Source organism: Silurus aristotelis (genome assembly GCF_946808225.1).
Source record: "Silurus aristotelis genome assembly, chromosome: 10".
In the NCBI taxonomy this organism is placed as follows: domain Eukaryota; kingdom Metazoa; phylum Chordata; class Actinopteri; order Siluriformes; family Siluridae; genus Silurus; species Silurus aristotelis.
The window spans coordinates 11,616,516-11,644,151 of record NC_139583.1 but is presented as its reverse complement, the minus strand read 5'-3'; the positions used below and the strand labels follow the sequence as shown (position 1 = coordinate 11,644,151).

Here is a 27,636-nt window from a genome sequence, read left to right as displayed (position 1 = left end):
AGGAGGATTTTGTGAATGAAAATAAAAGTTTAACATCTGTACATTTATTTATTTGGTTAAAGTATATAATCATAACATTAAAATTACTTGGTTTGTAAAAATATAATCAAAATGAACATATACTGTATGTGTCTCTTAAAAAAATGATAAAAGACAAGGTGGTTCCAAACACAGGGAGTGCTTTGTTGCCACTGTTTGGTTAGCAGGAACGCTGATTAACATCTGTGTTTTGGTAAACCTGCTTTGTGACAATGTTTACTGGTAAATTCCTATGCAAATACATTTACATTTATTTATTTTTTGGCCCAGGACATGGTCTGGTACCAGTTCGCCATGTATTAGACTCAGATGGGAGGCGTGAATTAAAGCAGACTTATACAAGGTGCCCTTAGAAGTCTCAAGACACAGGGCAAATAAATTCAGATAGGCTTTAAGAACGCCGTGGACAAAAGAACGTATTGAAATAATGGTCGGATCAGGAAAAATATAATACGCACATCACACAACACTGTTGTTCAACCAAAAAAGTGGAGCACATCCACTAAAAGCCCAAACGACTTGGTGAACTCGGAGGCACCCTGTATATTAGAATTGCCTCCATTTTTCTGCTAGTTTAAGGAAGCTGATCTGTTCAGTCTCCTAAAGCAAGTGTGAGATGATTTTGACATGCAGTTTGCACTCTGTGAAAGTGAGATCTCTGGTGCATAAGAAAAAAAAAACAACAATGTCTAAACACTAAACACGTCCTGGCTAACTGACTGTGTTTGGGGTACAAAAGGAACTGGGGAAATATCGTTGATTTTCCTTGAATGCATCCTCTTGGAATTCAAAGCACAACCCTGAACTTGAGCAGTATCATGGGCACAGGTTGTAGGTTCACGTTACTGAAAGCCACAGTCGGTGCAACTGCTGCATTCATGCTGCAACCTGCAAAAGTGTAGCGCGTGCTATCTGAAGTGTGAGTCATAACCAAATAAAAAAGGGGGCAACCTTTAGAAAGGATCTAAACTTTTTAGGTCTTAAACGTGGACCAAAAACAGCAAACCCGAATGCATAATTGTGGGTCAATTCAGGTTACAGGTTTGCATTTGTTTTCGTGTAGAAATACATAGAAAAAAAGTTTGCATTGAGAGACTTCAGGTCGAGTTCACAATACGGTTTTTTAGGAAGCTGAAGGCTGTAAATTCATTTGATGGCCACACTGTAAACAAATAAGCAGTTTTGCCTTCCTGTTTTGCGATTTGCATGCTCAGTGTTTAAAGTGTTTCTGTTCGCTTTACTGACTCAAGTTCAGGCCCTGCAATCACTTCCTTATTGCGGAGAAATGCAGCATGTCGGCTTCTATAGCGAAATCGCACACATTCTCCAACAATCAAAGACGCAAAAACTTACCCCAAAGTGCTGATGAATCCATTGACAGTCCCCTCCGCGTACAGAGACACGATATCTCCGATATGGAGAAAACTCGACCTCTGTTCTGACATGTTGCGACTCTAAAAACCGGAGGAACACCACAGGAGGAGGCCGATTTAGAGCTCGCGCTTCCGAGCACTCCTGTCTGTCTGATCACAATCCGTGTGTGCAAACGCCAACTTGTGCTGCCTGACAGCAAAACATGCTGACACCCTCGCAAATATTGTTTAAAAAAAAATTTTTTTAAATAACACAAATAATAACATTAAAACAAACTGTATTGCACACTATGTGATGGGCCGCTTCTTGCTTCTTCTGACGTTATTCTTGAGGTCTGAATCTCCTTCCTGTGATACACACAAGGCGGATTTTTTCTCTCTCTGGGGGAGGAGACGCGCTTTTCAGGGTTTAGAACAGAACACAACCTAATGGAGGACGCACTGATGCGCTCTGGCTGTGGCATAGATTTATATCATGTCTCTTAGAAACAAACTCAAGTCTCAAACTCCTCCAAAGCACTCCTTTAACTTAAAAAATTTAAATGGTCGTCCACAAAATAGCAACAAAAAAACTTTTCCGGTCACAAGGCATTGATCTTAAAATGACTAAGAATGAAACCTGAGATAAAAATCAGACTTCTGATCGGAAGTTCATGAGTTCACTTCCCAACACCTCCAAACTGCCACTGCTTGGCCCCTTGAGCCTGTAAGTTGATCTTGATCAAAAGTGTCTGCAAAAAATGCTGGAAATGAACAACTGTGGCACAGAAAGTCTGAGGAGTGTATGTGTTAAATTCTTGCTTTTGTCCAGTGATCAAATTTTGTAATCCCATCCATCATCCCACATCATTTATTAAAATGATATGAATGACGTCATTTTAAAGCATTGCACAATAGGTAACTTTTTTACAGTTTTAATTGGGTACTGAGTCAGTATCCATCCATCTAGTGTAACTTTAAAAATAAAAAAAGACTTGTGCCAAAAGTGACTGTTAGGAGTATTTGTGTAGAGGGCTAGTGATATTATTTTATGTTTGTGACTTTATAATAATTCTTTTGTCTCTTGCATTTTTAAAATTCATCTACATGGCATGTTTTTAGTCACCTAGGACATGTCCTACTAGGAAGATCCTAGAAAATATGACCACGTCACCCCTGTTTTAATCAGTCTACACTGGCTTCCCATCAAAAATACTACTACTAACATATATAGCACTTAACAGACTCACGCCACGGTATCTGTAAGAAATTTTGTACCATTAAGATCCCCCACGCTTGCTTAGATCAAAAGGGTGCAGGCTATTTGTTGGTACCTCAAATAATGAAGACTACAGCAGGGGGCGGATCTTTCTCTTATAAAGCCCCACAGTTATGAAACAGCTTTTCAATTAGTGTCTGGGACTCAGACACAGTCTCAGTGTTCAAGTGATTCTGAAAACATATTAATTTAGTCAAGTATTTTATCGGTAGGTTTTTCTTAGGTAAAGGAGCAGATCTGGAGGGATCATGGATATAGTGTTCAGGGTTAGCTGAACTGGGATATTTGAATGCTGTCGTCCACTCACTCTCACTCGTTCACTCAGGTTTGTTGATAGTCGCATGGTGGGCCGTCTCTCATCTCCGAGATCCCTTACCTTCTGTGTTATCTTCTGGCTCTCCTTTTGATTACGCTGCCATAGCGAGTCTTGCCGGAGTCCCCAACTGCAGTGTTCTTAACTTTTATACAACAAAAAAGGATACTTAATAATCTATATTTCTCTCTCTCTCTCTCTCTCTCTCTCTCTCTCTCTCTCTCTCTCTCTCTCTCTCTCTCTCTCTCTCTCTCTCTTTCACACTCAATCTCTCTTGGTTTAGTAAAACATACTCCTGAGGTACCAGTGACCAGTCCTCCTGCCCCTCTCCTCTTCTCGGAGCTGCCTGCTTCGTCCTGGACCTCCTCTGGATGGTGTTATCTTCGATTGGAGGCCACACTGTGCTGCTGGTGATGGATTCACATTAACGATCTGGGGATCCATGTAACACAGGAACTTTGAGGATGGATTGGATTTAATCACCATCAGTGCACACCTCAACATCCTTTAGCTGCAATAAATGGACATTTGCTGCCACCCAGATCAGTCTGGTTTCTCTCAAGGTTTCTTCCTTATACAATCACAGGGAGTTTTTCCTTCACAACCAGCTTGCTAATTATGCACAAACTTACACTTCTAAAGAACAATCTTATTCATTATTTCTTACCACATTATCTGTGTAAAGCTGCTTTGAGACACTGTCTATTGTTAAAAGCACTATACAAATTAAAATAAATTGAATTGAACATCCACTAAAAGATGAGTAATTTGCATATTAAAAGAACCAAAGTTATAATGCTTCATATTGATTTCACTTTAAACCTTAATTTAAACGTGTAAAATAACCACACTGTACACATTAGATTTCACTCTACATGGCTTATAATTGAGTTCCATTTGCAACTCCATTCAAGACTAACAAGCTCATCTGAAATGTTGTGTATGCTGTGTATGTGCTGTCATTTTATAAACAATTTGGCTGTCACTACCAAAAACAACACTAACTGTGTATTTAGTTCTTGCATTTGTAAGTGTTCTTACATCACATAAAACCGTTCAATTCAAAATGAACCCACAGTATTAAATGTTGGTTGGCTGCTTGAACTTAATGGGTTAAATCCAAACTCAAAAACAGTAGGTCTGTGTGTTCGGTGGAAAGGGCAGGAATTCAAAAATACTTTGTGTCATAGGTCATCAACTTTCACCTTGTGATTCCCCGTGAGTCACCTACAATACAGACAGGGTGGCACACATTAGATTCCTGTGGGTTCTCTGGTTTTCTAATCATCTTGAACAAAAATTAACTCAGATAATTTGCTCTGTGTGCGCGGTTGGGTGGGGTGAGGGGGTTGTACCCTGCAATTTATATCCCATTTAGGGTGTATCTAGACTTTACTTTCATTGTTCCTGGGATAGACTCCGGACACACTGCAACCTTGATCATTATAAAATGCCTACTGAAAGTGAGCAAGTTAGTATTGTATACATATTTACTACATGGATGAATTTGACTCATGGAATATTTTGAAGCTAGTAAAATTATTTCAATGGCCTATAATAAAAAAAAAAGTGTTTTACTTTAAACTGTTAACTGTCAAATACTGATTATAATGATTTATACACTGCCCATCCAAAAAAAAGTCACACACTAATATTTGGTTGGACCGCCTTGATCTTTGATTATGGCACGCATTCGCCGTGGCATCGTTTCGATAAGCTTCTGCAATGTCACAACATTTATTACCATCCAGAGTTGCAGTAATTTTTCACCAAGAAATGAAAAATGTATCATGGGAGAGTTGGAACGCTACAAAGTCTTCTCCAGCACATACCAAATATTCTCTTTTATAATTTGTTCCCGATGAATCCTGACATTGTCATCTTTGAATATGTCTGTGCCATCAGGGAAGAAAAAATCCATTAATGGAATAACCTGGTCATTCAGTATATTCAGGTAGTCAGTTGAACTCATTCTTTGGAGACATAATGTTGCTGAACCTAGACCTGACCAACTGCAGGAACCCCAGATCATAGCACTGCCCCCACAGGCTTGTATGGTAGGCACTAGGCATGATGGATTCCATGATTGGATCAGTTCATCCGCCTCTCTTCTTACTGATCAATCACTCTGGAATAGGGTAAATCTGGACTCCTTGGACCACATGACCTTTTTCTATTGCTTCAGAGTCCAATCTTAATGTTCCTTAGCAAACTAAAGCCTTTTTTTCCTATTAGCCTCACTAATAAGTGGTTTTATTAAGGCTGCAGAGCTGTTTAGTCCCAATCCCTCAAGTTGCCTTGCCTTTGTGTGTGTGGAAATGCTCTTACTTTCACTATTAAACATGTTTTACGATTTGATTTCACCAAAGTTTAAATGATCGCCGATCACAATCATTCAAAATTCCTTTCTCGAAGATGATGGTTCCCCACTATCCTTCCAGTTTTTAATAATCTGTTAGACAGTTTTTAACCCATTTTTATTAGTTTCAGCAATCTCCTTAGGTGTATTCTTATCTTTAGTCATGCCAATAGTTTGATGCTTCTGAAATAGATTAACATCTTTTCCATGACCACGGGATGTGTCTTCCAACATGGATGTTCAAGAAATCAGAAGCTACTCACTGCATCAGTTAGGGTTAAATAACTTGTTGCCAGCTAAAACATAATCATCCATGCAGTAATTATCTAAAGGTAGGCTCTTACCTATTTGTTAAAGTTATTTGTTAGTTAAATCCAGGTACTGACTTATTTTTTTGGACAGGGATTGCATTTCAATGAGAAATAATATTTTTTTTCATTGACGTATTACATTTGGCTTACTATTAGTAAAAAAAAAACTCAGCCTATACTGATTATTGTTTACACTGATTCACATTCAATTATCAATGTTTAAGAATAACAATAATTAACAATAATTAATTTTAAGTGTTTAAAACGTCACAATTAGGGCCAAACTAATGTACACACTGCCATCTAGTGCACATTTAAATTACTTCAGGAAACACCACGTGGTTTAATTATGACGTATTTCATAAAAAAAATTCCTGCCTCAGTCTGGTCGTTTGGCTTTGTTGGGACTTTATATTATATATGTACCCACCTTTCAAAAAAGAATTGTAGTTCAGTGGTTAAGATTTCTGATCAGAAGGTTGTGAATTCAAATCCCAGTTCCCCTTATCTACCACTGCTGGGCCCTTGAGCAAGGCCCTTAACCCTCAACTCTCGTTCTGGATAAGTGCTTCTGCTAAATGCTGTAAATGTTTACCACCCAACGGTTTTTCCAGTGTTTAAAAATATTAAAACTGTGAACTTACAGGTTCCCAGGTATGCATTAGATTGACTGTTTAAACATTAATTTGATTCCTGGATTTTACTTTTGAAGGTTGTATATTTGTGTGAAAAGGATGACCAATTTGAATAAAAGCATAGAAGAAAAGCAAGCCATTTTGAAGCTTAGAAAAAAGGATTTGGAGACATTACAAGGCATGTTGCTTGTGTGTTACTTGTGACTTTTGGTGCATTTAATGAAATGTTTAATTTCTTACTACTTAAAATTTTTAAATAATCCTTCACTTAACCATTTGTATTTATATGTTTTATTTATATTCCTAGTTCTGGTCCTATTCCTAGTTCTGGTCCTAGAAATAACAAGGAGCAATATGTTTATATATTAATTTGTGACTGGATACAATTAAACTTTAATTGCTTTGCTTAGTGATTTGAGCATACAACCTTCGATCAGGAGCAAAACTTATCACTCAACCACCACTGATTAGTATGCAGCATCTGAATCATGCTCTAGAACCTGCCTGACAAGAAATAAACAAATGAAATATGTACATATTTGTCAAAGAAGTAACCAAACCATGAAAAAACATCACACAGAAGAAAGCAACAGTTTGGTGGTGTTACTGGGTCACAAATTTGATGCAGTTATTGCAAGCTAAGGAGATCTAACGAAATATTAAATGTTTTTTACTTTGATCACATTTTCTCTTCCAGTACTTTTGCACACCTAAAAATTGGGTGGTCCATCCCGAAAGATTCAATGTTTTCTAACATATCTTGAAGTAACATCAGGAGATGAAATCTTAAAATCTCAAACCCAAATGTCTTCAGTGTACAGTAAAGGTGTATAGCATTTTCCATTACTGTGTAAAAGAGACCTATCGGAAATGGAAAATGTGGTTTTTTTTCTTCAGCTGCATGACTTGTGTTCAATCTGCCCAAGTTCTCCCACACCACCCCACTGCTGCGCTCCCTCCACTGGCTTCCAGTAGCTGCACGTATCAGATTCAAAACACTGATGCTTGTCTACAAGGCCAAAAATGGACCAGCACCATCTTACCTCAGAGACCTCATTACATCTAGCACTGCACCACGCTGTCTGAGATCCTCCAGCACTGCTCGACTGGTACCACACCAGTCGAGCAGACAGTAGACAGCGTCAGAATGAGAGGTAAGTACACTTCAAGGTTCTTCTCTGTTCTGGCACTGAGGTGGTGGAATGCACTTCCACTAGATGTCCAAATAGCAGAGTCCCTGGCTATATTTAAGTGACGGTTGAAGACATACCTCTTCCTGAAACACTTAAATTAGCACTTTCCAAGTTTGTTTTGTAAAAATCATCAGTTGTAGTCTGATTTGTTTAAAGTTTGTAATCTAGCGTACCAGTGTAGATTTATTCATTGCTAGAGACTTAAAGCACTTTTGTATGTCGCTCTGGACAAGGGGCGTCTGCTAAATGCCGCAAATGTAAATGTAAAAAAAGGAAATAATGTAACAAACCCACTCAGCTACAAGGAAGAGTGTAAATGAACAGTGAATACACAATTTAGTCATTACCTTTCTTAATATTAATATCTAATATAAGATTAATCTTTTTGCAATATTTTGTAACTTTTTAATAGTTATATATTCAAGCAAAACGGGGTTGAAAAATGTTTTTGCATTATTGTAATAGACTTTTGTTTAATGACCCTTTAGTACACTTTGGTGCCAAGATGATTAAATAAAAATAATAAAAAAAAAAAAAAAAAAAAATACCCCCCCCCCACCCACACACACACAAACACACACACACACACACACACACACACACAAACACAAATATATATTATACACACACACACACACACACACACACACACACACACACACACTATATATATATATATATATATATATATATATATATATATATATATATATATATATATATATATATATATAGTGTGTGTGTGTGTGTGTGTGTGTGTGTGTGTGTGTGTGTGTGTGTGTGTATAATATATATTTGTGTGTGTGTGTGTGTGTGTGTGTGTGTGTGTGTGTGTGTGTGTGTGTGTGTGTGTGTGTATAATATATATTTGTGTGTGTGTGTGTGTGTGTGTGTGTGTGTGTGTGTGTGTGTGTGTGTGTGTGTTTGTGTGTGTATACATATACTGTGTATGATGGGTGTGGTATCCCCTGTATATGTATACATGGCTTTCATTTTATTTAATTACTAATTATGCTAAAAGTGATATAATGTGTACTGTATGTGGTAACTGTTTCTGTGTTTGTCTCCTGGGTTACACTCCCAAACAAAACGTCTTTTAAAAGGTTTATCATGCTGCTAAACAGGATTTACCAGGCTAATTAATTCATAATGAAATAATGAGCAGCTCCTCTGGAGCTAGATTTGATTTTTTTTTTCTTTTGTTTGGTTTTTATCTTATTGAAATCTCACTGTGTGCCAAATACCATCCTACTATGGTGTGTTAACGAAAGGAATTTTGGGATAGTCACATTTGTTAAGGTCACGATACAAAGGGAATTTGATCCTGTGTGTAATGTGTGTAAGTTATAATCCCGCACTACATCCACACGCGACTGAGTAGGAACAATCACACTAGCTTACTACAAAGTGTATACTATTTTTGATCAGACTTGTATCACTTGTGTGTACTATGTAGTAGGGTAGTGTGCATCTCGACTCGCTCCGCCCACTCGGACTTTCCTCATATAGTCAACAAGGCAACCGGGGTTTCTGTCTATTGTGCGCAAACGGACGGCAATTGCGTCGGGAGTATTTTGTTTTTGTGCAGGACTTTTAAAACTACCAAACTCTTTTTGTAAAAAAATGTTAAAAACAATTTTATGGTAGCTAAAATTGACCTGTTTCAGACCTCTGTTTTATTTACTGAGAGAAAACATTGCGGGAGTGTTTTTTTAAACACACACAGATACACGCATCCCCTTATGGACAGGACTGAGAACTGAAATAAAACGTAAGTAACTGGGATTTTTACAACATTTTTGTTACTTAGTAATAGATATGTTTAATTCCTTTTTTGCGTTTTAACATCATGTCCTTAAAGACCAGTGACTCCATGACTTTGTGCACAATAACGCAACAGGTGCAGTGTAGATCATTGTTTTAAAACAGCTGGAACAATTTGACCATTTTAATGCAGATGTGTTGGACAGTAAGTGAGGTCTTGGGATTAGGTGCACAAGTTCAAACCAGGGTTATAGCCAGTTATCCAAGACCTTCCACAATGTGACATTTAACTAAAGCCATTTTGGCACAAGCTGCTCATTTACGCATTAAACAGGTCTCCTGTATTAATAGAGCTTTATAGATTTAACGTTAGTTTCCAATCTTTTTTACCTTTCTTTATTTTTCCCCAGATGTTTCTTTTCTCCAACATGGCTCCAAAGTGAACCGACTCTTCCAGAGCAAGGTCTTTACTTTCAGCTCTTTGGTGAGACCATGCCGCTTTGCATAAGATGACTGACATAAATCATGAGCATATAAAGGAAAACAGGAAGCATGTGGACAAAACCCTGGACTGGACCTACATCGAATGGCACGATAAGGACATGGAAAAAACTGCCGATGCCCACACCCAAACATCTCACGAGCCAGTCGTGGACAAAGAGACCCAAACTTATAATCCGTTCCCGATGCGGATTGAGCTGTCCCGGACGTCGTCTAGACTGAGATGTGGCTCGTTGAATGAGGTGGACACCATGCCCACACCTCTTTTTCAGTTTGACAGACAGGCGCCTGCTCGCATCTCTACATCTCCCACTCTGAGGAGAATGAGGAGCACCAGGGTTCCTTGCCGTGAAGCAGTGAGGATAGACAGCACTCAGGAGGAACCTGATGCGACTGAGTCGTCCTCACCCAGGAGCCCTCTGTCACCTGTACATCGTCAGAAATCACCTCTTGCTACCATTGTGAACCAGTCTAATGGGGACAGTGATTATAATGGTCTCTCCAATGACTTGGTGACTCCTGGGAAAGTCAGATCTTATAGATCAAAGACGATCAGCAGCACTGGCCTTCACGTGAAGCAGGAGTTTATGAACTTGAATGAAAGTGCCAATACTGAGGGTGATACTGGAGAGGTAAGGTACAAATAATACCCCCATATTGGTGAATTTAGTTTTGCTAAGCTGAGTTTACTGTATATCAACTTTGGATGGAGGAATGTTGGCCCGTAGTTTACATAACACAGCGATAACGTTCATTTAAATAGAATTTACTCATCAAAATCGGTCACAGTTAATCTGGGGGGGGTCATAAGTGTGATTTCTTTTTATTGTTGCACAATATATCACACAGAGAGCCTTTGCATTCCTTCCAATTGAAGTCTCCATGCTCATTCGGCTCAGCCTCCTGTGGCGGCTCCTCACAATGAGCTCTTTTGACTGCAGTGAATCAGTATATACATGTGCCGACAGCTTTGAGTGAACCCATGTCCCCAGACCCCCTCAGGGAGGCTTCTCTGATGGCCCCCGACTCCCCACAGTCCACAGGCCCCGAATAATGGCGGGGTCAGTGGGCATACAAAAGAATGAAAGGGAAAACCCATTCCTTCAATTTATGTATTCACTCAGACGCATCCTTTATAGGCAGAACTTCTTGGCAGGTTCAGGGGCTTTAAAGGAACTTTAAAATGAAAAACATTGCTTCTGACACGCATATCTTATTAACGTGCACTGACATGTTTTGCTAGGCTTCAGCCAGTATCAATGTAAAATAATTGTACAGTAGTAACTTTCTTGTTTACTGCCTGTGCTAACTTTATATGTTTTTCACTGCAGGTGAAAGAGCCAAGTCATAAAAGGTAGGTATACAGCCCCACTATCTTTAGCAATTTGCATGAACTCTGCCCCTAGGTTTACATGTGCACCACATAGAACATTTATTTTCTTTTTCCTCATTTCCTCACTAATTTGAGGTCCTGTTTTATTAACAAATTTGTTTAAGTGGAAACATGCTAACCTAGCCAAATAGAACATTTCCCATCTAAGAGCAGACCGCATGGAGCAGCACTAATGGAGCTGGCCATTGGAAACCCATTGTTCACTGTGATCCCACTTTTGTTTGAGGCAAATTAACTCAGAATGCTGAGGCATTCTAGTCCCACGCTTTTGTTTGGAATACAGACACTCATTTTTGCTGTTTTCCCTCAGTAGATCTGTATATCTTGGACGAAGAGCTTCCTTTTAATGAGCGGTAATCAGGCAGCTATAGAGGCAGTAATTATGGGGTGGCACAGTTCGATAACAGAACTTGTTCTAGGACAAGCAATGGATGAGAGAGCTTGAGTCTGAGGGCATCATTATTTGGCAGAGGTGCAAAGACAAAGCCCAATTCTTTGTGGAGGCACTGTGATCTGGGACTTGATACTTAGACTGGGCCTCATTGAGATGCGAATTGCATTATGGATGTGTTTTGTGATAGAATTAGCGATGACCTGTTTTCGTTTCATGAGCTAGTTCAAAGTGCCATATTTATAACCGGACCAGGGAACATCGACCAATGATTTCCTTGTTAGGTCGTGTAACTCTAATCTTTGTGTGTAGTAGAGAAAAATGCGAATTAGCTGATCACCACTAGCATCAATTTAGTTTTTTATAATGTTACAAAAAGCCAAAGCTTAAACATTTAGAAGCAGAAAATGTGTTTTTCGAAAGGTCCATCAAAGCAGGTGCTCTGCCTTGGATGTCATTGCTATAAGGTAAAAGTGTCTTACAGCGACTGCATCTATGGCAGTTTTGTTTATTATTACAGTATCATTACAGTCAGGTGCTGATAAACACTGATAAGTGTTGTCCATGTTGACATCACCATGATTTTAGTTCTCTTTGTACATGTTGTTCCATTGGGTTATTTGCACATTTGAATTTGAATATATTTTGACCACAAATAATGTTGAGCACTGTTTTTATTTTGCTTTAAAATGCCTAAAATGTCATGTGGATATACACAGCAGCACACTTGGCCACCAGCATTTAGGCTTTTTCATGAGAGGACAGTCACAACATGAAGGGTGGAACTCAAAAACCAGCCTTTCAAGTTGCTGTCAAATGTATTTAAGGGTTTTATGCCTGAGGTTTTCTGCCATTGTATAGCACAGGCCAATGTGGAACTGTGATGACTTGAGAATAATGCAGATGAAATATAATCAGTGTAGGATCAAAAGAGACAGAACCTGAGTCTGGCTAATGCTCTTGCGCCTCTTATCTGCCGTAATGATTTTTTTCCCTCAGTGAATGTTTACATCATAGAATTTTACCTGCATATGATCCAAATCAAAGTGTTGCTTCTACTATCTTGCCTCTTAACTGGTTTCACAAGAAATGAACACTCTCCACTTATTTCGTATTGTTTAACTCGATGTGTGAAAAACAGCGGCATGTATTACATAAACACAGAAAACTAAAGTTTCGAGTTTGTTTTCATGAACCACTCTAACCTGATAACCTTGTTAATAAAAGGACTGAAGAGCTGTACAATGTTTTAATAAAGTTTGACATCATATTTACAACTAAAGTGAATCACATGATTTTATTATTTCCTTGAAGCAAAAAAAAAAAAAAATATATATATATATATATATATATATATATATATATATATATATATATATATATATATATATCATTTTTTATAATTTCAATTCGATCAGAATCCACGATTTATTCGTATAGTGCTTTTAACAAAGGACATTGTCCCAAAGCAGCTATACAGAGATAAAGAAGTTATACAGTTTTGATTGATAAGTTAAATCCCAATAAGTTAATCACTAATAGGCACGACAGTGGTGACTGTGACAACAGTTTTATAGAGGAAGAAGGTGAACCAGATTTGTAAGGGAACCCATCCTCATCTGGGTGGAACCGAATGTCCATTCATTATAGTTTTATCATTGTTGAGATGTGCTGAATGTGCATTTAAATGTAGAACTGTTCATGAAAAGTGAGTGCTTTATTAAATGCTATATAATAATTACAGTCCAAATCCAACCTCAATACACTTCATATTATTCGATTATACAGTATAGAACTATGACACCTTTGATGTTACAGTTTATATAAAAAAAAAAGAATTACCCTGCTGATTAGTTCAAGTTCAAATTAAGATTAAGCAAAATGCTAAATGAGATAAAGAAACCCTCCAGTTAAGCAACTTGGCAAAGCATCTGCACATGAAGAACCATAATTTCACTTTCGGTTAGACAGCTTTATGCTAAGGAGCTTTTAACCAAAACCCCACTTTGTTTACTTTAGGCATGTGGGTAACTGTTTCTCCTGTGTCGAGACTCGTGAAGCCTGTCTTCATTTTTGCAACTGTGATTGCAATTATGATTACATTTCAAAGTTAATTTACAGTTAATTATTAATCGATGCTATTTCGCATGCAAACTGCATGTGGCATAGATGTCTCTCTCCACTCCCCTCTGCTTTTATCATTTATAGCACCTGATATCTAAAAGCAGCCTTTCTGCATTCTGATTGGTGGAGCGAAGAGTATAATTCTCACAGTTCAATTATTTATTTATTTCTTTTTTTATATATACTTTTTATTACCCAAATTATTGTTCGCATTATCCTGATACTAAATCATAATTCTGGTATCTGGTCATCTGTAATTTAATTTATGATAATGTTTTTTCTACTGATTTAATCGTACTGTAAAAAAACCCCCACATAGATTATGTTAACACAGAAAGGAAAGCCACAAGGATTATGTAAGCACCTGTCGTTTAGCATATAGCCAGATCATATGTCATACTTTGAATGAACAGCACGCCGTAGGACTGAAATGTTCTCCACTCCTGTGTAACATTTACCTCCGTTAACCTGTTTCCCATGCATTTGATTTGTGTTCAGCAGACTGCAGGAAAGAAGGCGGAGCTCTGTAGTAGTCACTCTTCCTGGATTGGATGTATCTCCTGGTGATCTTTTTGTTACCAATGGTGCTGTCGATATTTTGAACCGCTCCACTTTTTCAGGTTTTTCATTCCACCATTTATCATCATAAGCCTTCACAAATTGTTTTAACCAACCCAAACTATGAGGCTGATCCATCTAATTGTTTTTATTCCTAATATAAAAATGTTCTACATGTTTCAGTGTTATACATCAGGATGGCATGGTATTATGTATGTTTTTTTCTGAATATTGGTAGTGTGTCTAAAACCTTTTTTTTTTTTTTTTCATCCGGAGGTATCGATACGAAGAAATCAAAGTGGCCTTTCTCAAAACGCACTATGGTAGGTAAAGAACATTTCACGCATTAAAAACTAAGCGTTTTGTAACTGTGCTCTCTCAAATGCTGTGCTTTTTTCCCCACACAGCTAAGGTCAAGTAGACATTGTTCCCTGCCCTATTTCAAGTCAAAGCAGATTTACATGTCCTCCTTTCCCTCTATATCTGTCAAGTAACCAACATGTAAATAATCATATGCAAAACCGAACTAAATAAAGAACTAAACACAAAGTCGGAAAAGCCGCAGCATTATACAGACTTGCGTTTGTCCCTGGATAACCTATAGTAAATATAACAAAAGCTGCTACAAATGATCTGACTACTTTTTTTTTTTTGCATTTGCTCATTGAATCTTGTTTGCCTGTTTGAGCTTTTCTCAGTAATACCAGTGTGAGAACTAAATGGTGAATGCAGCACCATGAAAAGGTGAATGCAGCTGCACCAGGTAAATTACTGGTCGTGTTTCACTGTCAAGTCGATCAGCACATAAAGTCACCTTGGTTTCACATGACCATGCTGAAATCTGATTGGCTAGTACACTGAAAGGCAAGACAAAAGAACCCCGTTGCCCTTGCCTCCCTGTCAGAAGGGTTAGCCTCAAGCCATGTGCATGTACACGTGAGACAGGCACCCCTCTACAATACAGAGGAGTACCTTGACTGTGAACACATTCTAAAAAAATAAAAAATAATAATAAGAAAGTGAACATTGAGTTGATATGTGGTGTTTTAGAGGAATAACCATTTTCACACCTCAATACACCTCATGTTTTTGGATGTGTGCAATCTGTATTATGATTGTTGTTGTGGGCAGCATAGTAATTGATCGTTTTGTTTTTCTTTAGAATAAAGGCAGGACACGTGTAGCGGCAGACATTGAAAAATGTTTAACAGCCATTCAGATCCAGGAGTGGAGAAATACACATTTCCAGCAGTACAAGGTAAACGTGGTCAGATGTGATCTTTTGGACACAGAGTAAGCAGAGTTATAGTTTTGGTTGATTGACTGTAGAATTGAAATCATTTAAAATGGGTATTCATTTGAATATGGGAATAAGTTTGGTTTTTTTTTATAATTCAAATACCGAATATAAACATATCGAATATGTAGCTAATGTTTAGTAATGGAATAGTTCAAATGTACGGTTTATTATTTCGCATAGATCATTTTTTCTGGTTTACATGACGTGTTCAGGAGTACATTTAAAGCACAGCATTAGTTTGATTAGGATTGATAGAATCTGTAACTGTGTCAATTTGTCGAATATGAAGTCATTAAATGTTGTCATTCATATTAGCATATGTGTAAAAATCTCTAGGAAGGTCATGGTTATTTCTTTTATTTTTCCCCAGGATTTGACTTTGGAGGAATTTCTAAGAAGTCAGCCTGAGCTGAGGGCAAAAGAAGAGCCAAAAGCACACAAAAGACAGGAGGCCCTCTGGGAGCTCTTCACTAGCGAGTGTGTGTACTTCCTAGACCAGTTAATGGTGCTGAAAGAGGTATACTCTAATAAGATATTGTTTAAAATATTAATACGTTTGGTTTTTATTTTGTTTCATAATGTAAACCTATTATTCCGCTCGGTAATTGTTGTTTTGCTGACGTCACTGGGGCTGTTTGTTTCTGGGTCATCATGGAAAGTTTAAAAGGCTGCTGGTTGTTCGATTGAGTGCAGGGTGTATGGCAAGGATGAGCACGACATTGTGGGGAATGTTTTGTAAGATACATGCATTGCTCAATCTCGCAGTATTATATTTTTTTCAAACCGAAAATCTCTTGCGTCGTCCTTGTAGAACCACAATCATATATGTTACCTTCTGTTCTTTCTAAATAGCTTTTCCTCTGGTTTGTGTGCAGGTATTTCTGTCCACTCTGACAGAGCTGCAGATAAGGGAGTGTCTACAAGATATTGACTCCTGGGCACTCTTTGCCAACCTCAATGAGCTGTGCCTGGTACGAAACATTTAAAAGTACATATAGAGATAGGTGGCAAGTACAGACAAAACATCTGTTTAGGGCTTTTTGCCACCTCAGGGTTTCGTAAAAGCTAAATAAGAACCTGGTTACTTGTAGTACAATTAATACAAACCACATCAAAGTCAAACAAAAGTACAATTAAAGCTAAGAATGAAAATTTGATTGCTTTTTCACCATCCGCCTGCAATTATTGCTTCCTGATTATCTAGTTTCATCCACCTCGACTAGCACACATCTCATCATCAGAAATTGGGGAATGTATAATTAGGCTATAAGTACAGCATCTGTTATCTCACCTGCTAGTACATACAGTTGGATAGTTAAAAAGAAATTGTGTTGTTCTGTTTCCAGAGTCTGGGATATTGGTTTCTCTATTGTCATGTAATAAAAAGATAATAATTAAACAGCAATTTTGCAATTTTGTTTATGGCAATTAAAAAATATTGAAATGGCCCTCACAGAATATATTTGTATATATATATATATATATACAAAATGCATATTTTTTACACTTTACTACTAATTGTCTCTTAATAGTCTTGCTAAAAGTTAAAGTTTAGTTGAATTGTACGTTTCATAGTGTGTTGTATGTGTTGGCTGCAGGTTAGTTTTGGCTTCTTGACCAGTCTACTGCGTGTGGTTAAAGATTTGTGGGCCGCACCAGACACTTCAGAAACCAATACAACACAGGCCCTGCTGGCCATTCTCAACAAGGTAAGGCATTACCGATGTCTTGTTAGCCCGTGTATGTATGCATGTGTGTATACATTGTACAGTGTATATACATTGCGTTTACATATGTGTGCACAAGAATGCTTGCTTTTGGCTGTATCTCAGTCAGATTAAACTTCTAATTTATATATCATCTATCTATCTAAGTCTATATTTAATATTTGTGCATGCTTACTTAATGTATTTATACCTGAAGAACATGTTTTCTCAGACCCTTGTACTTAACTTTTCAGGCTTTTAGTGAGAGCATATGTCACTGTCTGCAAAAATACTGTCTGAACTACAGCAAAGCCATTCTATATTTAGACACCCTGAAGGCCAGAGAGGACGTCAGCTCTTATGTGAAGGTGTGTTATACTAGTAGAGTTTTTTTTCTTTCATTTTCCTCTTTATTAAACAGGTTATTGGGAAAAAAATATATACAAAATATACATGGTTTATGTGAAACATAACACATCCTGTTTTTTTTTCTTTTTTTAAAACATCCATAAAAATGAATAAAGTTATGTAAATAACCAGAACATCCTCCTTATCCCCACCCAACCCAAAGTATCCCTTTGGGTGTCCTACAATGATGGTATAGTCTCAACAAAGGGAATCATCAGATTCCAGATTTTGTAAAATAAGTTAACAGAGTCTCTAGTGGGGTGTTTCATTTTTTTCCAAATGAAGAAAAGACATTAGGTCCTTTAACCAAGAGAAATTAGCAGGAGGGCATGGGGATTTCCAATAAAGCAGTATTCGTCTTCTGGCTACCAGTCAGGCAAAAGCAATAATATCGACATGCCGCTTATTATATAGACCATCAACAGGAGATACTCCAAAAATTGCAATTTTTGGGACTAGTATAGTTTTAGGGTGCATTCAGGTGTGAAATTTGAATGCTCAAATGGAATCAGCTCATGGCCTATTAGCTGTTAAAGTGTTCTCTGACAGGGTGGCGACAGGTGTTTAAAAAGTTGATATATATTAGAGCTGTCAATCGATTAAAATATTTAATTGCGTGATTAATCGCAACTTATTCACACATTTTTATCTCTTCTAAATGTACCTTAAATGAATACATTTCAAGTTTTTAATACTCTAATCAACATGGGCATGAACAAATATTGATGCTTTATGCACATGTATGTTTATTATTAGTGAAACCAAACTTAACATAGAGCATGAAGACAAAATATTCTTGTAAATGTTTGAAAGTAATTATGGTGTTTCAAATGATGTCAATCATCTGGACACCAAATGAAACTTTTGATGTTTCCACACAGACAGTTTTAACTGCCGGATGTGTGCATAATGGCGGATTTGTGCGCTTGATATGAGACTTCAAACGAGGCACATCAGTAAAACAAAAAAATTGTGATTAAAAATTATTTATTGGTGGAGTTATCATTATTTTTTTTTATATCTGAGTAACGAAAGGGTACCGTGCATTAATGTGTGTTGCGTTGCAGGTTTTTACAGCACTAATATTATATATATATATATATATATATATATATATATATATATATATATATATATATATATATATATATATATATATATTTACAGCTTTCTATGTTGCATTTAATATAAAATGCTCCCAATGACTTGTATGCACACATTTTCCTGCTGCCAGTTGACCCTGTACTGTCCGCCATTTTCCCAAGCGGCTGTGTTATCTTGCATTCACACTAACCCGTAACTCACATATATATATATATATATATATATATATATATATATATATATATATATATATATATATATATAGTCTTATTCCAAAATGAACTAAATTAATTATTTTTCTCAAAATTCTACAAACAATACCCCAAATGACAATGTGAAAGAAGTATGTACATAAGTATTCACAGCTGTTGCTCTCAATACTTTGTTGAAGCATCCTTGGCACCATTACAGCCTCAAGTTTTTTTTGAGTATGTTGCTACAAGCTTGCCACACCTACTTTTGGGCAATTTCTCCTGTTCGTCTTTGCAGAACTCCAAACTTAATCAGGTTGTATGGGGAGCATTGGTGCACAGTCATTTTCAGATCTCTCCAGAGATGTTCAATCGGGTTCAAGTGTGGGTTCTGGCTGGGCCACTCAAGGACATTCACAGAGTCCCGTGGCCACTCCTTTGCTATCATGGCTGTGTGCTTAGTGCCATTGTCCTGTTGGAAGATGAAGCGTCGCCCCAGTCTGAGGTCCAGAGCACTCTGGAGCAGGTTTTCATCAAGGATGTCTTTGTACATTGCTGCATTCATCTTTCCCTCGATCCTGACTAGTCTCTCAGTTCCTGCCACTGAAAAACATCCCCACAGCATGTTGCTGCCACCACCATGCTTCACTGTAGGGATGGTATTGGCCCGGTGATGAGCAGTGCCTGGTTTCCTCCAGACATGACGCTTGGCATTCAGGCCAAAGAGTAAAATCTTTGTTTCTCATGATTTGAGAGTCTTTCAGGTGCCTTTTGTTAAACTCCAGGTGAGCTGTCGTTTGGCTTTTACTGAGGAGTGACTTCTGTCTGGCCACTCTACTATACATGCCTGTTTGGTGGAGTGCTGCAGAGTTGGTTATTTTTCTGGAAGGTTCTCCTCTCTCCACAGAGAATCGCAGGAGCTTTTTCCATGTGACCATAAGGTTCTTGGTCACCTCTCTGACTTCTCCCCAAATCGCTCATTTTGGCCGGTACTAGGAAGAGTCCTGGTGGTTTCAAACTTCTTCCATTTACAGATGATGGGGACCACAGTGCTTATTGGGACCTCGAATGCTGCAGAAATCTTTCTGTTACTTTCCCCAGATTTGTGCCTCGATACAATCCTGTCTTGGAGGTCTACAGACATTTCCTTGGACTTCATGGCTTGGTTTGTGCTCTGACACGCACTGTTCCCTGTGGGACCTCATATAGACAGGTGTGTACCTTTCCAAATAATATCCAATCAACTGAAAATTACCACAGGTGGACTCCAAACCAGTTTGGAAACATTTCAAGGAAGTTCATTGGAAACAGGATGCACCTGAGCTCAATTTTGAGTGTCACGGCAAAAGTTGTGAATACTTCTGTACATGTGATTTTTTTTTTATTGTATTTTTTTTAGAATTTTGCAAAGATTTGAAACAACTTATTTTATGTTGTAATTATGGGGTATTGTTTGTGGGTTTTTTTATTTTTATTTTTAATCCATTTTAGAATAAGGCTGTTATTGAAGTGTGGAAAAAGTGATGCGTGAATACTGGGAAAGTTGTAAATATACACGAGTACTGTGAATACTTTCCAGATGCACTGTATATATATATATATATATATATATATATATATATATATATATAATATATATATATATATATATATATATATATATATATATATATATATATATACAGCAGCACCATATAATAATAATAGGAACAGTAATAATCTCTGTCTTCCACAGTGGTGCGAAAGGAAGGAACAGTGTCGTAGGCTGCAGCTGAGGGATCTGCTGGTGACTCCTTTACACAGGTTTACACGTTATCCTCTCATCCTGAAGAACATGGAGAAGAGGAGTTGCACAGAGGCAGAGGAGGGTGCCTTACGGAGCATAGTGGAGCTGGTGGACAGAGCCATATGTAAATATGTGTCATTATCAGTTAGCACAGCTGCAACCTGTAAGCCATTACTCAAGAGCAGTGGCCATATTGTAGGTTTATTTATAGCACAGAATACATGATAAATCAATATTCTATCACTGTAAGGAATATTTCCATGATGAACAGGTGATAATGCAATGGCTTAATGTCTGGGAATAATAGTTGCACTCAAATTGCTTTTTTAAGCAAACTGACACTCCCATGCTTGTGTGTGTGTGTGTGTGTGTGTGTGTGTGTGTGTGTGCGTGCGTGTGTGCATGCGTGCGTGCGCGTGCGTGTGTGCGTGTCTAATCCCATTTGAGTAGGACCACAGAATGAAAACATACAACAGCCAACTATTATATACCCTATTATATACACTTTCAGCCTTTCTTTTTGTTGACCGGGCATAAAAATAAAATCACTTCATAAAAACACATTAATTATGGCACACTCACATAATTTTTTTGGAAATATTCAGCTTAATGTTAAATACTAAAAACTTTCAATATATGCACAATACAATCCTGTTTTTAAATAAAAGAGGAGTTTTTTGCATTTGATCCTAATCAGGATAATCATGGACAGGAATACATTAAATGCCATTTGAAAGTATCATGTGCACACTTATTTATGCCTCTTCCGGCATTTCAGAGTTGTCAGTCGACCTACCAACATGTTTTTGAGAGGAAACAAGGGAACGAGGAGAAAACCCATGTGGAAATGGGAAGAACTCCACAGAGACAGTAATCTGAACTCAGAATTGGACAGGGGACTTGATTGGGCAGCGTTATGGGCAGCAACACTGCCTGCCTGCTGTATAACTGCTGCCTTAAGGTTGCACATGTTTTAAAAATACATGCTAATGTGTTTTCTGAATGATGCCATAACATGTACAAGTAAAAACAGTGTATTTTATTATCATTTTAAATGTGGATTTGTTTGAGCAGGACAGACACAATATGCAGGATATTCCATTACCGGTAAATGTTATTTTCTAACGGTGTAATATGAACCACGTGTCGCGCTTCATTTTGCTACTGTGTGTTTAGCACATCTGATAAGCCGTGTTTATCAGCAGAGAACTCAGATCAGGTTGGAGTACAGCGAAAGGAAGGAAAAGGAAGAATTATTCACAGTAAAAGGGTATTGTCTGCTCGCAATTCTAGTTCGTTATCTATCATCATAATATGGCTGATGCCTTTGGAGCATGCGGTAAGAGACGTAACTTCAAAGCAAAACCCATAAATGTGATGAGGCCGAGTTGTTCCTGTTCACCCGTTCACTCAGTTTCTTTTCAGGAAACCCAAATAGTACAAAATGGAGCTGTGTGTCAGCAACATTTCGCTTAGAGAATCTGCATCTTGGAATAATGTTACCTTTAATGTTCAAGCATCGTCTCAGAATTCAGTGCTACATTTGCTCCCCATTTGTATAATAACCCTGCTAAGGTAAGCTAAGTCAGTTAAGCTAGGCTAATGTGTTAGTTTGTTGACTTCTCACACCACCAGTAGGCAGGCTTCAGATTTGTTTTCATCTTCAGGCATTTAGGCTCGCTAAAACATTTTACTGTTTCATGTTATGTTCTTTTCCAGCATGTCCTGATCCGTAGAGCAGTTTGTGCTGTGAATTATAACTAGACTAGCAGGTTTTTAGCAAATGTACGTCAAAGCTTTTATATACTAGTGTCAAAGAGGGTATATTTTAGTAGTGTTTCTTCAGATTTGAGGGTGTGGGTGTGTGGTGTGACGTATATCACTGTAATGTAACGTTGTGCATATGCCTATGATAGGTTATACCTTTATGGGTGTGGAAAGCTAATTATCTCCAACGTCTGTATCATGGAATGACTAAGAGCTCTTTCCCGAGGTAAAGACAGAAATCAGTGCATAATGAAAATGGAGTTGTTTGTCACCAAGGGAATGAAAGAACACAAGTATTGCATTAGAAAGCAAAACAAAAGGAGTTATGTTTGTTTAGAAGGTGTGGAAAAAACCTCAGGTGGAAAACCTGTTGTTGCTGAATCTTTGTGATGCTGAACTGAGCATGAATTGCCTCTCTCTCTCTCTCTCTCTCTCTCTCTCTCTCTCTCTCTCTCTCTCTCTCTGCTTTTCTCTATATATCTCTTTCTAGATGATCTGGAGGGCAAGGTAAAGTGGTTGGATAACTATCAAAAAGTCAAGCAGCTCAAGGAAGTCTTGGTGTGGCTCCCAGTGTGGGAAGCAGACAAGAAGGCACACGTTCCAGAGGTGAACATAACCATTTAAATGCCTTGGTCTTTTAAAACAACCAGGAATTCCCTTTCAGCTGTTGGGGTCATTTATTATCAACAGAATTCGCCTGGGATTTTAATCCCAACCAAATCCACCATGTCAGTCATTTCAAATGTACTGTATGTGTGTAAGTCTGGAAAGATAACACTTTCTTATAAGTTTTATAAAATCATCAGCGGAAATAAACTAGTATATAGCCACACAGACATGCTGATGATATCCCAGTAGGAGCATCCGTCCCTCTGCCAAAAAGTACAGGAAATAGATCAAATAAATGAGATTCGAGTACAGGTTAAATGCACTAAAGTGCAAATTGCGAGGCCAAAAGTCCTACACTTCATAAATGCTTGTATTGAAATGAGATAAATGACGTATGCATCGAACTTTTCAATGACATTGTGAAAGCACTCGGTTCTTGTTTAAAGTTTATTCTGCTGCATAATTACACATAATCATAATAGTACTTAAGTGCTTAATTATATTAAATATTAAAATAGCTGATTACAGTAACATAAGAACCAGTCATTATACTAATTAAATCGCAATTATATTTAAACGAATTGTAAATGTTTAGGTGTTTGGACAGTTTTTGATGTAAGACATTTAAACCGTGTACAGCCTCTTAACACGTACCACTTCAGCAGTAGCATGTACTCGAGTTAAAGTAGAGATATACTTGGTAAATAAGAGCTTCCTTCAAACTTTCAAAAGTACAAAAGTATTTGCCTTAAAATGTACTTAAGTATCCAAAGTAATAGGATTTATTATGGCTATAATGTCTTATTTTTGTCAAAAGATTCTTTGCTTAATCAGCTCAGTTCATATGAAAAGACTCTAATGTTACTCTAATGCACACCAGTCTATTAATAGAATGATATTCTATCATGTGTGTTTGACCAGTTAAGTTTTTTCCGCTCATAAATACAAAGGAACGACTGATTTCGCAAAATGTAGTTGAGTAAAAAGTTATTTGACTTTAAATTGTAGTGAAGTAAAAACCCCCTAGAACGGAAATACTTCAGTAAAGTACATTTACTTCCTTACAGGTCCACCACTGTGCTTCAGTACACTTCAGTTTTATCAGCTTCAAACTGATTAGTTTTGATTCTTGTCTCCCATGTCCATGTAGAGAGTAGCGCTCACATGCAAACAATCCACTCTGCAAAGAGATAATGATTTGAATGTTATTGGGAAAGTGGAATTTAATCCGGAGTTTAAGCTTCACTCACATGCACATGTAAAATACAAGACAGAATAGGACGGAGTCATGGTTTATTATTTGCGAGCTGTGTGCCTGACAGAAAAATGGAATTTGTATGTGGGGCAGATGTGAGACAGGCAGCTGCACACACTTCTTAAACACCTCTGAGGTTTCATTGGGCCTTGAATATTGGGATTTGGAGTGGTATAGTCACAGCTGTAAATTTCCCACAGAATCTGAAACACTTGCTGAAAGCTGTGACTTTGGAAAACCTGATCTCTCACCGGAGTCTCCGATATGAGGGGAAGCTCACACTTATAGGTGAGTAACGAGCTCAGACATCCAGGTATATATACATTTATCATTTATATTTTTGTCTTGTTTTTTTTTTAATTCTCGAATTATTTGTATTATTATTTATTTTTTTTAACCTTGAGGTTGAACTGTGCATGTACAGAATTCACATTCAGGTTCAGATCCAGAAAGCATTCTTGTACTCTTTTTAACTTCATCACCATTTTTTCCTTCTGTCCGGACAGAGAACTCAAAGCTGATTGAGATCCACCTGTTTCTGTTTGATGAATTCCTCCTGATCACCAAAGTCAAACGAAATAAAAAGGTGCAGAGTTTCAGCAATTTCACATTCAACCACTTGTTATTCTTAAAGCAGGATTAAATGCTGTCTGTGATTTCAGTTTAGATTCCTTTTTATTATTATTATTTTTATTTTTTTTTTAAGGTGAAACCCTTAAACTCTGATAGCACTATTTAAAAACAGAAAATGTACTTTATTAGATATTTGAGAGCATTTCAAAACACTTCAGATTCAGGTTCTGAAAGCCGATACGTTACGGGTGAGAGTTCGGTGTTTTATCGAAGAACGCAACCAATCGTTGTAGTGCTGTGTTTTGTGTAGAAGGCTGTAGCTGGAGAGATGCACCCTGTGCGTTCTGCGGGTGGTCAGGAGCTCGAGCAGTTACTGCAGGAGGGCTGCAGCTTCACCGTGCTGGATCAACCCATCTCACTGGACCGTCTGCAGCTCAGGAACATAGACCAGCTTAACGCTACAGGTTTATTTTATACCGGCAGATATTTCCCTGTTTATTCATGTCTTTAAGAAGAACATAATACAGTCTAGCCTTTCCCACTAAGTTTCTCTGGATCCTAGAAATGTGATAGAATACTGTAGACATGCAGAGAAGAACAAGTCGTCAGGTCAAGTTTATTTCTATAGCGCTTTTCACAACAGACAGTGTCTCAAAGCAGAATTACATAATTTAACAGTGAAGGTGAATGATGTGTATTTGTCCCTGATGAGCAGCCATGGCGACTGTGTCAGGGAAAAACCCCCTTAGATGTTATGAGGAAGAAACCTTGAGAGGAACCAGACTCAAAAAGGGAACCCATCCTCATTTGGGTGACATCGAGTGTTTTTATTAATCTTTAAAACAATACAGAACACTGGAAAGTGAGAACTAACATGAGCACTGGAGTGTAAGATTATGAGTGATGTTATTTACTTTTACAGTCATTTGTGTTTATAAAACGAGGAGCTACTGAGCAACTCATAAAACAGCTTAACATCTGCGATCATCACAGATCCAACACCTCAGTACAGTAAGAAACGGTTGTGGAATGTGATTATTAATTTTTTCGTTCTCTTCCCAGCCTCTGGCCTTCCCTGTTCTTTCATTATAATGCACCAGAATCGTTATCAGCAGTGCATCGGCGTCTTCATTCTGCAGGCCCCGACCGAGTCGGTTAAGGTGAGCAGCCACACGGCGTCCTGATGTAATTACACACTCTGCCATCTCCGACGCCAGCCGTTCTAAATGTCACTCCGACAAACACCGCGTACGTCAGGAAAGGTCTCTTAAGTCACCGATTGCATTATTGTGCGTTTGTGTGCCGCAGAAAGCGTGGCTGTCTGAGATCGAGGAGGCGGTCGGTGCTCTGCTGAAGCAGGACTCTCAGCACCCGAGGCTGAAGAGCTCATCGCTTTACGTGGAGTCTTCACAGATCTGAGTCACGCGATCGGAGGACGTGACCCTCGCCAGAACTGCTGCTGTGTGACATAACATGACTGGGACCAATAATATGGGTTTCTACTTGACTGGCCAAGATCCCAGCCTGATTCTAGAGTCTTACATTTGACCTTCAGATCCATGTTAATCCACACGAAGAGGTTTATTCAGGCCAGACAGTAGCATTGGGGTAAAGTCCACTGTGTCATCAATAACATAATGAATCTGCTGTAATGCAAACTGAACTGTTCCTGTAACCCGACACCCACTAAACACTAAATGTGGCAGGAGGTAGAATATTACCGCTCTGAAATTCAGCCAAAATGGACGCTCCTGCTCCGAGGTGTAGATTAGTATTAGTTGTGTTTATTTGTTTTTTCTTTTTTGTTTGTTTTATTAAAGTTTCCTTTGAAACTGAGATTCTGTGGCCTTCTTTTATACTTGATTGTAAAAGGTAGTATTTATAAAGGTGGCCTTTAGTGCACTACTTGATAGAATTTCATGATAAACCCACACATTTATAATAAAAGGTAAAAAAGGAACCAGCATAATGTGTTTTATTTCCTTTGGTAACTTATGATTGGAAAAGATTTCATTTATCTGTCATTTTCCAGTAATGATTATAAATGTGTTTTTGTTTTTTGGTAAATGTGAATTTCTTCATACTGGTGTGTGTGTGTGTGTGTGTGTGTGTCTGGATAAACACCTACTGTGATTTAGCACATGCATCCTCGAATGATATCATTTTCACTTGAAATATGAAACTTAAAATATGGCCTAAGCCAATGCAGTGTCAGCTTCCACTGCCATTACAGCCAGTATGAATGTTCTTTATTCATGGATCTGTCATTAATGTCACTTAGTCTTTTAAATCACTAAGTTATTTAAACTTGGTGTAATGTGTCCATGAAATCACACTAACACATTAGTTATCAGTTATTGTGGTGTATAGATGAAGCAAATTGTACTGTTTTATGAAAAGCTTTTGATTGAATAAATCTGTGCATCAAATCATACATTTAACAGCCTGCACAATAAAGTGGGCCATTTATTATTAACTATCCCTTATAGCAGATATAATACACATTTACTTTTGAACAAGTCTAAACTCTCTCTTCTGGAAAAGCAGCATCCACTTTACCATGGATCGGGAAAGGTAACAGATATAGCCAGACACACACACACACACACACACACACACACACACACACACACACGAAACACATTAGCTATGTGGATGTGTGACTTCAGATATACACAAAATTGGGGGAAAAAGATCTAAAGTCTGGTAATGATGTCGATCAGGC

The 27,636-nt window shown here is 37.8% G+C and overlaps 2 protein-coding genes and 1 long non-coding RNA gene across 5 annotated transcripts in view; 2 read left to right on the top strand and 1 right to left on the bottom strand.

The window, feature by feature from the left end:
• The window catches only part of itpr2 (inositol 1,4,5-trisphosphate receptor, type 2), a 98,595-nt gene extending 96,766 nt beyond the window's left edge, over positions 1–1,829 (bottom strand). For both annotated transcript variants that reach the window (XM_083552008.1, XM_083552009.1), the window contains exon 1: positions 1,393–1,829. In XM_083552008.1, coding sequence (XP_083408134.1) covers positions 1,393–1,484 — 92 coding nt within the window. In that variant the 5' untranslated portion in view covers positions 1,485–1,829. The remainder of the gene's footprint in view (positions 1–1,392) is intronic.
• Positions 1,830–9,016: 7,187 nt separating this feature from the next.
• On the top strand, positions 9,017–27,345 carry plekhg7 (pleckstrin homology domain containing, family G (with RhoGef domain) member 7). 2 transcript variants are annotated; one of them, XM_083552057.1, is made up of 17 exons: positions 9,017–9,252; positions 9,656–10,378; positions 11,078–11,100; positions 14,156–14,274; positions 14,495–14,535; positions 15,375–15,470; positions 15,883–16,029; positions 16,388–16,483; positions 17,111–17,221; positions 17,473–17,586; positions 20,657–20,831; positions 22,965–23,080; positions 24,539–24,626; positions 24,845–24,924; positions 25,222–25,375; positions 25,974–26,071; positions 26,220–27,345. In XM_083552057.1, the coding sequence occupies exons 2-17, from the start codon at positions 9,755–9,757 to the stop codon at positions 26,328–26,330; spliced, it is 2,193 nt and encodes a 730-aa protein (XP_083408183.1). In that variant the 5' UTR covers positions 9,017–9,252; positions 9,656–9,754; the 3' UTR covers positions 26,331–27,345. The 2 variants fall into 2 exon arrangements, with proteins under 2 accessions (XP_083408183.1, XP_083408182.1); XM_083552056.1 differs by having other exon boundaries at positions 14,153–14,274.
• LOC310732015 lies at positions 20,838–21,236 on the top strand. Its single transcript, XR_014535334.1, has 2 exons — positions 20,838–21,059; positions 21,158–21,236. It is a non-coding gene; the product is annotated as an uncharacterized lncRNA (long non-coding RNA).
• Positions 27,346–27,636: the final 291 nt, after the last annotated feature.